Source organism: Salminus brasiliensis, chromosome 18, assembly GCF_030463535.1.
Source record: "Salminus brasiliensis chromosome 18, fSalBra1.hap2, whole genome shotgun sequence".
NCBI classification, from domain to species: domain Eukaryota; kingdom Metazoa; phylum Chordata; class Actinopteri; order Characiformes; family Bryconidae; genus Salminus; species Salminus brasiliensis.
In genome coordinates, this window is record NC_132895.1 from 2,148,692 (window position 1) to 2,163,999 (window position 15,308).

General features: G+C 43.6%; 1 protein-coding gene across 1 annotated transcript; it reads left to right on the forward strand.

Annotated features, from left to right (window-relative positions):
• The first annotated feature begins 1,415 nt into the window (after positions 1–1,415).
• Positions 1,416–13,157, forward strand: LOC140539712 (sodium-dependent organic anion transporter-like). The gene is made up of 6 exons (XM_072662472.1): positions 1,416–1,774; positions 2,559–2,677; positions 4,739–4,827; positions 7,749–7,924; positions 8,960–9,108; positions 13,060–13,157. The coding sequence occupies exons 1-6, from the start codon at positions 1,416–1,418 to the stop codon at positions 13,155–13,157; spliced, it is 990 nt and encodes a 329-aa protein (XP_072518573.1).
• Positions 13,158–15,308: the final 2,151 nt, after the last annotated feature.

Consider the following 15,308-nt stretch of genomic DNA (forward strand, 5'->3'; position numbering starts at 1 on the left):
TTATTGAAGAGGCTGAGGGGAAAGATGATGGACTGGCCAAGCATGTCTCCAGACCTAAATCCAATAGAACATCTTTGGGGCATCCTCAAGCAGAAGGTGGAGGAGTGCCAAGTTTCAAATATCCGCCAGCTCTGTGATGTAGTCATGGAGGAGTGGAAAAGTATTCCAGTGGCAACCTGTGAAGCTCTGTTAAACTCCATGCCCAGGAGGGTTAAGGCAGTTCTTGTGGGTGTACTCACTTTTGTTGCCGGTGGTTTAGACATTAATGGCTGTATGTACTGCAGTATAAACTACATATATACACTACATATACTGCCTTATACACTATATACACTACATATATACACTACATATACTGCCTTATACACTATATACACTACATATATACACTACATATACTGCCTTATACACTATATACACTACATATATACACTACATATACTGCCTTATACACTATATACACTACATATATACACTACATACACTACATATACTGCAGTATACACTACATATTTACACTACATATACTGCCTTATACACTGTATACACTACATATACTGCCTTATACACTATTTACACTACATATACTGCAGTATACATTACATATATACACTACATATCTTGCTTTTACACTATATACACTACATATACTGCAGTATACATTACATATATACACTACATATACTGCCTCATACACTATATACGCTACATATACTGCAGTATACACTACATATATACACTACTTAAGGGTGTACTCACTTTCGTTGCCGGTGGTTTAGACATGAATGGCTGTATATTGAGTTATTTTGAGGGAAGAATAAATTTACACTGTTATGTAAGCTGCACACAGACGACTTTTCATTGTGTCAAAGGGTCATTTTGTCAGTGTTGTCCCATGAAAAGATATACGTAAATATCTGCAGAAATGTAAGGGATGTACTCACTTTTGTGATAAACTGTGTGTGTGTGTATATATATATATATATGTGTGTGTGTGTGTATATATACCTATGACTATGCCATAGATCATCAACCATGGCTTCTTGGATAATTTTTCTGAAGTTCCTGAAATAAATTTGAAGTGGGAAGCAACGTCATAGAAACAGCCTTGGTCAGACACGTCCAGATCGTAAACTGATAGTCTGCTGACAGGGGTCAAGTAAGAGAAGAAGCCTTCTGGACACTGTTTCTGCAGCAAACAGAGAACATACTGCTTATTAATGGAGGAACTTTTATTTTGGATGGGCTGGACTGTTCAGCTTCCTCCCTCTTTCTCCAAAAAAGGAGAGAGCATGTAAATGCAGGTGCTTTCAGCTGGAGATCTGTGTTTTAAAAGAGGAGGGGAGCTAGGAACTCCTGCTGTTCCCCCACCGAGTGCTCTCTCTCGCTCGCTCGCTCTCTCTGTCTCACTGATCATGTGGAACTTCAATGCCTCAGGCGCTGAGTCTGCCCAAAATGGGACGCTTCTTATGTCTGACTGTGGTGTCCAGCAGGCTCTGGGCATGATGCTGACCATCACCCTGGTTCTGGTGGTCTTCTCTCTAGGATGCTCGGTGGAAGCAAAGAAGGTATGGCTGCACATTCAGCGCCCGTGGGCCATCCTGGTGGGCCTGCTGTGCCAGTTTGTGCTCATGCCCTTCATGGCCTACCTGTTTGCCCTGGGCTTCTCCGTAACACCCATGCAGGCTGTGGCCATTGTCATCGTGGGCTCCAGCCCTGGCGGAACCGTCTCCAACATCATCACCTACTGGCTGGATGGGGACATGGACCTCAGGTGTGTGTTTGTTGGGTTTGGTGGGGCGGTTTTAATAATAGACGTTCTGGCGTGTTTGCTTCAACCTGGGAAGAGAAGAATAACGTTAATCAAGTGCACTATGTGTCCAAATGTTTGTGGACACCCTTTTTTAATGAATGCATTCAGCTACTTTATGTTGCACCTATTGCTGATACAGAAACACACACACACACAGCTTGAGTAGAGAAGTAGAGAGGTACTGCCAATAGAATAGGACTCCCAGGCGTGGGCTACTAGAGGGGTATAAAGTCCCCCAGCATTGGGAGCACTGTGGAGCAGTTGAAGAACTGTGTTCTCTGGAATGATGGATGGTGGTGGAGCTCCATCCAGTACTTTTGGCAACTTCTTTAATCTCCGAAATTGAAATTTAATCTCCGAAATTGAAATTTAATCTCCTAAATTGTCCCTTAGGCGTTTTGCTCTGTTGCAACATGGAAAACTGTGTGAACTGGCTCAGCGGTTCTTACGAAAACAGCAGGGAGTCTAGTCTGATCAGGTTTGTTTGGATAGCTTATGAGAGACAGGTAGACTTCTGTTCATCAAGCTATATTTTATTACCTTCCACCCCCCCCCCCCCCCCAACCTCACCGCCTCCTCCCACCAGTGCTCAGTGCAGTCTTCCAGATCTCACCAAAGCCGGTTTTCCACCGCCGGCGGCCTATTTGGTTAAGAGGTCATTAAAGGTCATGGCTAATGTCTGATGGTTGGAAGTCCTTCCTGGACACATTTCCTCTCTCTCTCATTCTCTCTCTCTCTTTTTCAGTGTCACCATGACCAGTGTGTCCACTCTGCTGGGACTGGGCGTCATGCCGCTGTGTCTCTATATCTACACTTACTCATGGTTCCAGAGAGAAACCCTGCAGATCCCCTATCTTAACATCGGTAAGCACAGTCAGAGACCCCGTCACTGCAGGATGATGTAGGAGAGGAGGAAGGCCGAGATCAGGCTGAGAAAGCTCTCCAGTAGAGATAATTATTGCTACATGGACTGGACCACAGTGCTGGCTGAGGCAGTGGTGCTCAGTGGTTAGAGCTCCGGGCTGTTGATGACAGGGTTGTGGGTTCGACACACGGGCTCGGCAAGCTGCCACTGTTGGGCCCTTAAGAAGGGCCCTTCACCCTCTCTCTGCTCCCCAGGTGCATGTGCGCTCACTGTCCACTGTGTGTGTGTTTGATTACTAGTGTGTGTGTCCTCTGTGGAGGCCTACTAACTACTAACAGTGAACCCGTCACATTGGGTTCTGAATAACCCAACACACTGGGTCATTAGTTACACCAGCATACAGTCTGGTTATTTATTGACACACTATTGTGGGTATTTTGTTGTTATTAGTTATTTATTTATTTGACCTATCTCTGTTCCCTGAGCTCTAATCAAAATACTGTACCTCGAGGCTGAAGCACCAACAGCTCCTGTCTGTCCGAACAGCCATGTTCAGAGTGCCTGTTCCCGTACATGGTAATGAGCCACTCCTCTTTAGTTTATTCTCGTTTGTCCCTGTTTGCTCTGTAGCTAGCTGACATTTACTCCACCTTGAGTTCACACACTCTCTCTCCTAGCTGTAGTTTGTAGCCATACCTACATCCAGCTACTCAGATCAGGATTGATACAGTGATTTATTGATTATATATATATATATATATATATATATATATATATATATATATATATATATATATATATATATATATATATATAAATTATTATTAGATATAAAAAATATACTAAATACCATCACTGAATTAATTTCCATTATTAATCCCTATCTCATCCCAAAAGTACTGGATGGAGCTCCACCACCAATTTATCACAATACAATAAAATATCATCATATTGCACAGCTCTAATATATATTAATTAGGGCTGGGCAATATGGCAATATTGAGAATTTCCCCACTGCGGGACTAATAAAGGACTATCTTATTTTATCTTATATTTTATTGTATTAGGATAATTTTTGTTGATATTGTTATTTGTTGTCTAATATATATATATATATATATATATATATATATATATATATATATATTAGAGCTGGGCAATATGATGATATTTTATTGTATCATGATAATTTTTGTTGTTATTGTGACACACAATATGCTTTTGTATTTGTACACAATATGCTAAGTGTATCGAGGATATCGCCAGTGCCTGAAGAGCACTGATTAACTGCAGTGTAATTAGTCTGGTTTAATTAGATCAAATCACTGTATTCAGTACAGGAGAGGATCTGAATAGTAGTTTATAAGAATCTTCGGCCACTAATGCATGTCGTCTGCGATCATGTATAGCGCAGATATACATCTTTAATGTATTGTGAAAAAAGTCTTTACATATCGTGATATACATTTTTTTTATATACATGAATACAGAAAATATGTATCAGTATTTGTTTTTGCTTTGATTAGCAGAAAACAATACAGTATCAAAACTCTATAAGAGTTCATTTTTTGGTGATGTTTTGTCTTGTGTAAAAATGTACATGTGCACACACAGATAGACACACAGACAGCGTAAGGGGCCCACGTAAGGGGCCATCCTCCCTCTCCAGCTGCTGTAGCGATCTGCATAGGCAATATAGTGCACTTCCAGGTGAAAGGTTCTGCTTATTATTAGTATTAAAACTATATCTTAGAAAGTGTAGGCAATATATTTGATATATCTCCTTATGAGACTGTTGCCAAAACATTATGTCTGTTGATTTTAAATAATTATATCAAGTGAAATTGTCTCACATCTCTTAGCTGTCGCAGTTTTTCTCCTGTAAGAAATACTGTTTCACTGTATAACTGTCACATCAATCAGTAAAAGTTTTTTTTTAATAAATTGAATAATAGTTTATTATTAGATGTTTTATTATGAGAAATTTGATTTATCCACTAAATAGAAGATGCTTTTCCAGTCAGTGTTCTTTTTGAAAACGTCTCCTCGTCTTTTCACAGGAATCACATCCATCACCCTGATCATTCCTGTGATTTTCGGGGTCCTGGTCAATTACAAGTGGCCAAAAGTGGCAAAAGTGTTTCTGAAGGTAAGAAATGAACTGATGTCACGTTTTACTCGTTTCCACCATGACCCAAATCTGATAGAAAAAACACTGAACTGACTTACAATACAAACAGAATGACCGTGACCTTCTACTGTACCTGACCCTGCAGTGAATGCATTACAAACACTGATTCCTCACAGATTTAGGCCATATATTAACCTGAGGAAGTGACTGAATGCCAGAAAAGTCAGTCAGTCGAGGTCAGTGCACTAACTGGTCATGCGTTAGTTTCACTAATTGTAACAATGTGTCATGGTGTGTTAGGCCAGACCAAGAGGGATGAACACTGGCAGAGATGGAATCCAATGCCAGAGGGTTTATTTAACGAAGCGAACATGAACACAAGGGGTGTGAAGAATATGAGCAGCAAACAGAGCGCAAAACCATGAACACAGCACACCTGGGACTGGGAGGAGCCGGACGGCCCTCTTTATGAGCTTATTCAGTCTTATCTGCCGTCGAGATGCTACTGCCCCAGCAGACCACTCCATAAAAGATGGCAGATGCCATCACTGTGTGGAGAACAGTCCTCAGGAGTGCTCCCTGCACCCCAAAGGACCTCAGTCTCCTCAGCAGGTAGAGTCTGCTCTGGCCTTTCTTGTAGAGAGCAGCAGTGTTAACTGACCAGTCCAGTTTGTTGTTCAGATGAACATCCAAATATTTATAAGAGTGCACTCTCTCGATGTTCATATCCTGGATGTTCACTAATGGAGGGGGGCGTCTGCACCTGCGGAAAGGCCGACCTAACCTAAAATAGCAGCGTGCCGCCGCGAGCGTGGGTGGCCTTGCTTGATGGTGGGTAACCTGAGTATCCAGACATAAAGCGAGCGAGCCTCACTAGACGCGTGAGTACACACCGAAAACGTGCGAGGAACCTCAGGGCATCCTAGAGGGCCCAGATGGTTCAATTCTTGGCAGAGAACGATGGTGTAGAGGCTCCTTAAGTACCCCCAGTCCCAGGTGTAACACATCAACCAAATGTTGAACCAAACATGAATCGACTCACATGAACGGAACCAAACACACATGGACATAAACAAGGCGGAAGTCCTTATTTGGGCCTGTGGGCGGCGGCTCGGGATCGCCCCGGGGGAGGGCACCATACAGAGTGCCTGACAAAATGCAGCTGATTTGCATTGTAAAACATTTAAACTGAGCAGATGGGTCTCAGCCTCGACAAACAAACTCTACCTCGAACACACTTTAATATACTGCACTTTGCACTCGCTGGCCACTTTATTAGAAACCCCTACTACCTAGTGCTTCCACTCACTGGCCACTTTATTAGGCTGGTCAATTACAAGTGGCCAAAAGTGTTTCTGAAGGTAAGAAATGAACTGATGTCACGTTTTACTCGTTTCCACCATGACCCAAATCTGATAGAAAAAACACTGAACTGACTTACAATACAAACAGAATGACCGTGACCTTCTACTGTACCTGACCCTGCAGTGAATGCATTACAAACACTGATTCCTCACAGATTTAGGCCATATATTAACCTGAGGAAGTGACTGAATGCCAGAAAAGTCAGTCAGTCGAGGTCAGTGCACTAACTGGTCATGCGTTAGTTTCACTAATTGTAACAATGTGTCATGGTGTGTTAGGCCAGACCAAGAGGGATGAACACTGGCAGAGATGGAATCCAATGCCAGAGGGTTTATTTAACGAAGCGAACATGAACACAAGGGGTGTGAAGAATATGAGCAGCAAACAGAGCGCAAAACCGTGAACACAGCACACCTGGGACTGGGAGGAGCCGGACGGCCCTCTTTATGAGCTTATTCAGTCTTTTCTTATCTGCCGTCGAGATGCTACTGCCCCAGCAGACCACTCCATAAAAGATGGCAGATGCCATCACTGTGTGGAGAACAGTCCTCAGGAGTGCTCCCTGCACCCCAAAGGACCTCAGTCTCCTCAGCAGGTAGAGTCTGCTCTGGCCTTTCTTGTAGAGAGCAGCAGTGTTAACTGACCAGTCCAGTTTGTTGTTCAGATGAACATCCAGGTATTTATAAGAGTGCACTCTCTCGATGTTCATACCCTGGATGTTCACTAATGGAGGGGGGCGTCTGCACCTGCGGAAAGGCCGACCTAACCTAAAATAGCAGCGTGCCGCCACGAGCGTGGGTGGCCTTGCTTGAACGTGGGTAACCTGAGTATCCAGACATAAAGCGAGCGAGCCTCACTAGACGCGTGAGTACACACCGAAAACGTGCGAGGAACCTCAGGGCGTCCTAGAGGGCCCAGATGGTTCAATTCTTGGCAGAGAACGATGGTGTAGAGGCTCCTTAAGTACCCCCAGTCCCAGGTGTAACACATCAACCAAATGTTGAACCAAACATGAATCGACTCACATGAACGGAACCAAACACACATGGACATAAACAAGGCGGAAGTCCTTATTTGGGCCTGTGGGCGGCAGCTCGGGATCGCCCCGGGGGAGGGCACCATACCGAGTGCCTGACAAAATGCACTCACTGGCCACTTTATTAGAAACACCTACTAACTTGTGCGTCCACTCACTGGCCACTTTATTAGAAACACCTACTACCTTGTGCTTCCACTCACTGGCCACTTTATTAGAAACCCCTACTACCATGTGCTTCCACTCACTGGCCACTTTATTAGAAACACCTGCTGTACCTTGTGCTTCCACTCACTGGCCACTTTATTAGAAACCCCTACTACCATGTGCTTCCACTCACTGGCCACTTTATTAGAAACACCTGCTGTACCTTGTGCTTCCACTCACTGGCCACTTTATTAGAAACACCTACTACCTTGTGCTTCCACTCACTGGCCACTTTATTAGAAACACCTACCTTATCTACCTCTCTCTCTCTCTCTCTCTCTCTCTCTCTCTCTCTCTATCTCTCTCTCTCTCTCTTTCTCTATCTCTCCAGATTGGCTCATCGGTTGGTGGGTTGGTGATGTTGGCAGTGGGCATTTCCTCGTTTGTGCTGTGTGAAGACCTGTGGAGCTCAGACGTCTCCCTTCTTATAATTGGTGCCATATTTGCACCAGTCGGCTACCTGGTCGGATTAATCTTCGCTATTGTTGTCCAGCAGCCCTGGAACCGGTCAGAAGACCCTCCCTATTCTACCGGACTGCATGAATATTTACGCAGCTGTAACTGGGCCTCAAATAGGCAAATGTTTTCTGGAGCTGTGAATCAATAATGAAAATATCCAAATAGGAGGCTGATTAAAGTAGAGTCAGACCATTTAGGCTTTTATTTTAGTTGATGATGAAACTACCTCCACCATGTTTGGAGGCTGTACTACTTTAGCCTGGCTAGCTCTCACTGTGAGCTGTTGATGAAACTACCTCCACCATGTTTGGAGGCTGTACTACTTTAGCCTGGCTAGCTCTCACTGTGAGCTGTTGATGAAACTACCTCCACCATGTTTGAAGGCTATTCTACTATAGCCTGGCTAGCTCTCACTGTGAGCTGTTGATGGAACTACCTCCACCATGTTTGACACTAATTAAGCTCAGCAGAAAAGGTTTCATGCTCCAAAAATGAAACCGATCTTTATCCTGTATTTTTTAAACTTTGAAATTGGTCAGTTTGACTCGAAAATAAAAAAGGGTTAATGAGGTGAGAGGTTAATAATAACACTGATTATTGTGATAACAGATAAATAAATAAATAAATAAATAATCATAATAAATGTTTTTTATTCAGATAATTTTTGACCTCAGAAAGTATAAGGTTATAAACGTGTGAGGTGAATAATAAAATTAGCGATTATTGTGATAACAGTGTCAATAATAATATTTTAATAATATAATAATGTTTTTTCTTCTGATATTTTTTGACCGACAACATATAAAGGGTTACTGAGGTGTGAACCTCACTGCACTCTGCAGGGCAGAAGGCCTCCAGGACTGTAAATAGAAAAGCACTGACCCTAAAAAGCAGAACCGGCCCCTGAATAAAGAACACTTCCCTCGGTACAGTGCTCGGCCCTCACGTGTTCACGGATCCTCATGATGCTTAGGTGCAGTTAATGAGTTGTGCAGCCTGGCTGAAATGAAACCCACTAGGTCCATAGCTGTTGTGTCCTGATGCCGAGGTCCTTGTGTCATGGATGTGATGTTGTGGTTACAGGTGCAGAACCATCGCCATGGAGACAGGAGCCCAGAACATGCAGGTGTGTGGGACAGTGCTGCAGCTGTTCTTCCCAGAGTCAGACGTTGCCACGCTGCCAGTTTTGTACTTTTGCTTCCAAATCCTCAGTGGCTTCCTGCTGGTCATCGGTAGGTACTGCATTCAGATCCACGGCCAACACCACACTGTTACATCAACAATAAAAAAGATTATAATGTTAGTAACAGAAATTACACAACAATAACACTACAACAATAGTAAAAATAGTGCCAATAATAGTAATAAAAAATATAATAGTAGCAATAACAATAATAGTAGTGATAATAGTGCCAATAATAATAATGATAATAATAGTGCCAACAATAACAGCAACAACAATAAAAATAATACTACCAATAATAATGATGATGACAATAATAATAATAATAATAATAATAATAATAATAATAATTAATATTATTATTATTGTTATTATTATTGTTTTTACATCTTATTGTAATACTGTAATACCGTATTTATTTTAATAACAATCGTCTAAAGATGCTAAAATTACATGGCCTTTTTTATTATTGCCACTATTATCATTATTACTATTATTATTAATAATATTGTTACTAATATTATGATTAATGTCATTATTAATGTAAAATAATCATACTTATTATATAAATAATAATAATAATAGTAATAATGATAATAGTGGCAATAATAAAAAAGGCCATGTAATTTTAGCATCTTTAGACGATTGTTATTAAAATAAATACGGTATTACAGTATTACAATAAGATGTAAAAAAATAACAAAAACAACAACAATAATAATAATTATAATTATAATAATAATGTATTAATATATATTATTAAACTCCACATCACTAAATACTACTACTACTGTTATGATTACTAATAACAGTTAATAACAACATCATCATCAGCATCAGTAACAGCAGCATCAGTAACAGCAGCAGCAGCATCAGTAACAGCAGCAGCATCATCAGTAACAGCATCATCAGTAACAGCAGCAGCAGCATCAGTAACAGCAGCATCAGTAACAGCAGCATTAGCATCAGTAACAGCAGCAGCAGCATCAGTAACAGCAGCAGCAGCATCAGTAACAGCAGCATCAGTAACAGCAGCAGCAGCATCAGTAACAGCATCATCAGTAACAGCAGCATCATCAGTAACAGCATCATCAGTAACATCATCATCAGCATCAGTAACAGCAGCATCAGTAACAGCAGCAGCAGCATCAGTAACAGCAGCAGCATCATCAGTAACAGCATCATCAGTAACAGCAGCATCAGTAACAGCAGCATTAGCATCAGTAACAGCAGCAGCAGCATCAGTAACAGCAGCATCAGTAACAGCAGCAGCAGCATCAGTAACAGCATCATCAGTAACAGCAGCATCATCAGTAACAGCATCATCAGTAACATCATCATCAGCATCAGTAACAGCAGCATCAGTAACAGCAGCAGCAGCATCAGTAACAGCAGCAGCATCAGTAACAGAAACAGCAGCATCAGCATCAGTAACAGCAGCATTAGCATCAGTAACAGCAGCATCATCATCAGTAACAGCAGCAGCATCAGTAACAGCAGCAGCATCAGTAACAGCAGCATCAGTAACAGTAACAGCAGCAGCATCATCAGTAACAGCATCATCAGTAACAGCAGCATCAGTAACAGCAGCATCAGTAACAGCAGCATCAGCATCAGTAACAGCAGCATCAGTAACAGTAACAGCAGCAGCATCATCAGTAACAGCAGCATCAGTAACAGCAGCAGCATCAGTAACAGCAGCAGCATCAGTAACAGCAGCATCAGTAACAGCAGCATCAGTAACAGCAGCATCAGAAACAGCAGCAGCAGCATCAGTAACAGCAGCAGCAGCAGTAACAGCAGCAGCATCAGTAACAGCAGCAGCAGCATCAGTAACAGCAGCATCAGTAACAGCAGCAGCAGCATCAGTAACAGCAGCAGCATCAGTAACAGTAACAGCAGCAGCATCATCAGTAACAGCATCATCAGTAACAGCAGCATCAGTAACAGTAACAGCAGCAGCATCATCAGTAACAGCATCATTAGTAACAGCAGCATCATCATCAGTAACAGCAGCAGCATCAGTAACAGCAGCAGCAGTAACAGTAACAGCATCATCAGTAACAGCATCATCAGTAACAGCAGCATCAGTAACAGTAACAGCAGCAGCATCATCAGTAACAGCAGCATTAGCATCAGTAACAGCAGCATCATCATCAGTAACAGCAGCAGCATCAGTAACAGCAGCAGCAGCATCAGTAAAAGCAGCAGCATCATCAGTAACTGCAGCATCAGTAACAGCAGCATCATCAGTAACAGCAGCAGCATCAGTAACATCAGCAGCAGCATCAGTAACAGCAGCATCAGTAACAGTAACAGCAGCAGCATCATCAGTAACAGCATCATCAGTAACAGCAGCATCAGTAACAGCAGCATCAGCATCAGTAACAGCAGCATCAGTAACAGTAACAGCAGCAGCATCATCAGTAACAGCAGCAGCATCAGTAACAGCAGCATCAGTAACAGCAGCATCAGTAACAGCAGCAGCATCAGTAACAGCAGCAGCATCAGTAACAGCAGCATCAGTAACAGCAGCATCAGAAACAGCAGCAGCAGCATCAGTAACAGCAGCAGCAGCAGTAACAGCAGCAGCATCAGTAACAGCAGCAGCAGCATCAGTAACAGCAGCAGCATCAGTAACAGCAGCATCAGTAACAGCAGCAGCAGCATCAGTAACAGCAGAAGCATCAGTAACAGCAGCAGCAGCATCAGTAACAGCAGCATCAGTAACAGCAGCAGCAGCATCAGTAACAGCAGCAGCAGCATCAGTAACAGCAGCAGCAGCATCAGTAACAGCAGCAGCATCAGTAACAGCAGCAGCAGCATCAGTAACAGCAGCAGCATCAGTAACAGCAGCATCAGTAACAGCAGCAGCAGCATCAGTAACAGCAGCAGCATCAGTAGCAGCAGCAGCAGCATCAGTAACAGCAGCATCAGTAACAGCAGCATCAGTAACGGCAGCAGCATCAGTAACAGCAGCATCAGTAACGGCAGCAGCATCAGTAACAGCAGCATCAGTAACAGCAGCAGCAGCATCAGTAACAGCAGCAGCATCAGTAACAGCAGCAGCAGCATCAGTAACAGCAGCAGCAGCATCAGTAACAGCAGCATCAGTAACAGCAGCATCAGTAACAGCAGCAGCAGCAGCATCAGTAACAGCAGCATCAGTAACAGCAGCAGCATCAGTAACAGCAGCAGCATCAGTAACAGCAGCAGCAGCATCAGTAACAGCAGCAGCATCAGTAACAGCAGCAGCATCAGTAACAGCAGCAGCAGCATCAGTAACAGCAGCAGCAGCATCAGTAACAGCAGCATCAGTAACAGCAGCATCAGTAACGGCAGCAGCATCAGTAACAGCAGCATCAGTAACAGCAGCATCAGTAACAGCAGCAGCATCAGTAACAGCAGCAGCATCAGTAACAGCAGCAGCAGCATCAGTAACAGCAGCAGCATCAGTAACAGCAGCAGCATCAGTAACAGCAGCAGCAGCATCAGTAACAGCAGCAGCATCAGTAACAGCAGCAGCAGCATCAGTAACAGCAGCAGCATCAGTAACAGCAGCAGCATCAGTAACAGCAGCAGCAGCATCAGTAACAGCAGCAGCATCAGTAACAGCAGCATCAGTAACAGCAGCAGCATCAGTAACAGCAGCAGCAGCATCAGTAACAGCAGCAGCAGCATCAGTAACAGCAGCAGCAGCATCAGTAACAGCAGTACTGTTCACCAGTCAGACACTTGAGAAATGTATGTTTGAAGGCTGCTGACAAAAAACATAAACATGCGTTTGATCAGAAATGATGCTAATACAGAAAGCAGTGATGTCATGTGTTGTAATATGCGGTTATTAAGCCCTCCATAATGAAGTCCAGCATTATCTATACCATCCCAGACCTAATTTATCTGATTAAAATCTAAATGTATTAAACAGAACAGATCAATACTGTTAGTGAGAGACGTGTGATCGCTGTCTGACCGTCTGTACGGTGTTTATTCCACACAGTATTTCAGATTTACAAGAACACGACCACCTCTAGGAAGAAGGACACCAATCACAGGGCTCTGCCCCAGAGTGAAGAGTCCACGCTGAGTCCACGCTGAGTCCACGCTGAGTCCACGCTGAGTCCACGCTGTAACTGGGACGTATAACTGGGTTATGGTTTTATTGTAGAATAGGAACTGCGGTAGTTCTGTAACGGGTTCTAAGGGAAGTCCAGTCCACTTAAAGTTATATGGTTCAGCTTTTATTAAACATTTTGGCAATTAGAAAATAATTCTTACTGTTTATTGAATTATTGTTAATTTAATAATAATCTCAGTGTCTAAAACTGCTGGTGTATAAACTAAAACCCTAAAGGCCGTGTCGGTTCTGACAGTCTGCTGTGAAGCTTGTGTATTTGTCATTAGAGAGGAGTGATGTTATAGATCAGGTCTCAGGCTGAAAGAGGTCCCTGCAGGACGGAGATCCAGAGTCTGTTCTCTTCAACACATCTGCAGGAACGCTGGAGTTAACCTAGAGACAGACAGACAGACAGACAGACAGACAGACAGACAGATAGAAATATAGATAGACAGATGGACAGACGAGTCAGGGCGAGCTTCAGTCATTGTTAATGGCAGCGGGGCTGAAGTGTAGTGGGGGGTGTGGGCACAGTGGGGCGGGGGGAGCTGGTGGTGTGTGATTGGCTGTCTGACTGATCAGGACAGCAGATGTCAGTCATGTGGTTTTTAGGGGAGAAGAAACAGCAGCTCATACTTTAGTTTACAACCAGGCCTGCATAAACCATCTACTGCACCGACACACACCGCTGAGTACACACACTCCATGTGTTCATGACTCTGAATAAACGCTGAAGATTATTATACTAATGCGCGTGTGTGTGTGTGCGCGTGCGTGTGTGCGTGTGTGTGTGTGCATGTGTGTGTGCGTGTGTGTGTGTGCGTGTGTGTGTGTGCGTGTGTGTGTGTGCGCGTGTGTGTGTGTGTGTGTGCGTGTGTGTGTGTGTGTGTGTATAAAAGCTCAGTGCCACTTGTTTTCATACATTTTGAGGATAGGAAGTTTTGATTTTTAGTAAAACTGGCAACCTACAGGACCTACAGGACCTACAGGACCTACAATACCTACAGGACCTACAGGACCTACAATACCTACAGGACCTACAATACCTACAATACCTACAGGACCTACAGGACCTACAGGACCTACAGGACCTACAGGACCTACAATACCTACAGGACCTACAGGACCTACAGGACCTACAATACCTACAATACCTACAGGACCTACAGGACCTACAGGACCTACAATACCTACAGGACCTACAGGACCTACAGGACCTACAATACCTACAGGACCTACAATACCTACAGGACCTACAGGACCTACAATACCTACAGGACCTACAGGACCTACAATACCTACAGGACCTACAGGACCGACAATACCTACAGGACCTACAATACCTACAGGACCTACAGGACCGACAATACCTACAGGACCTACAGGACCTACAGGACCTACAGGACCGACAATACCTACAGGACCTACCGGACCTATAATACCTACCGGACCTACAATACTTACAGGACCTACAATACTTACAGGACCTACAGTACCACCTAAGGTGGAACTTCAAGTAACATAGCATTAAAATGAAGCAACCACCTAGCAACACCATAGCAACCACCTTGGGCACCATAGTAACCAACTAAACACCATGTCAACCACCTAGCAATTCCATAGTAAGCAGAAGGAACTCCATATAATCCACTTAGCAACCCCATAGCAACAACGTAAGACACCATAGCAGCACCCTCTTACCCACCTGGGACACCATACCAACCACCTAGCAAACCAATAGCAACCATCTGTGACACCGTAGCACCCACTTAGCAACCCCATGGCAACCACCCAATAACACCCCCTAGCAAAATGCTAGCACCATAGTAACTGCCTGGCATCACCACAGCAACCATCTGTGACACCACAGCAATCACCTGGGACACCAAAGCAACTGCCTAGCAACACCATAGCAATCACGTAGAAAGCAATAGCAACCAACTAGAAACCCCCAGACAACCACCCAAAACACCACCTAGCAACCAGCTAGCACCACCATAGCAACCACTTAGGATGCAATAGCAACCCTCTAGAAACCACCTGTGACACCATAGCAACTGCCTGTTCACCTTACTGCCATCAGGCAGGAGGTACCGCAGCATCCAGGCCAGAACAAAACGGCTAATGAACAG

Excerpts from the sequence above, each read along its gene's own strand:
- LOC140539712 (XM_072662472.1), top strand. The coding sequence starts at position 1,416 with ATGTGGAACTTCAATGCCTCAGGCGCTGAGTCTGCCCAAAATGGGACG. Across the intron at positions 1,775-2,558 it reads GATGGGGACATGGACCTCAG|TGTCACCATGACCAGTGTGT; the intron begins GTGTGTGTTTGT and ends TCTCTTTTTCAG. Across the intron at positions 2,678-4,738 it reads GATCCCCTATCTTAACATCG|GAATCACATCCATCACCCTG; the intron begins GTAAGCACAGTC and ends GTCTTTTCACAG.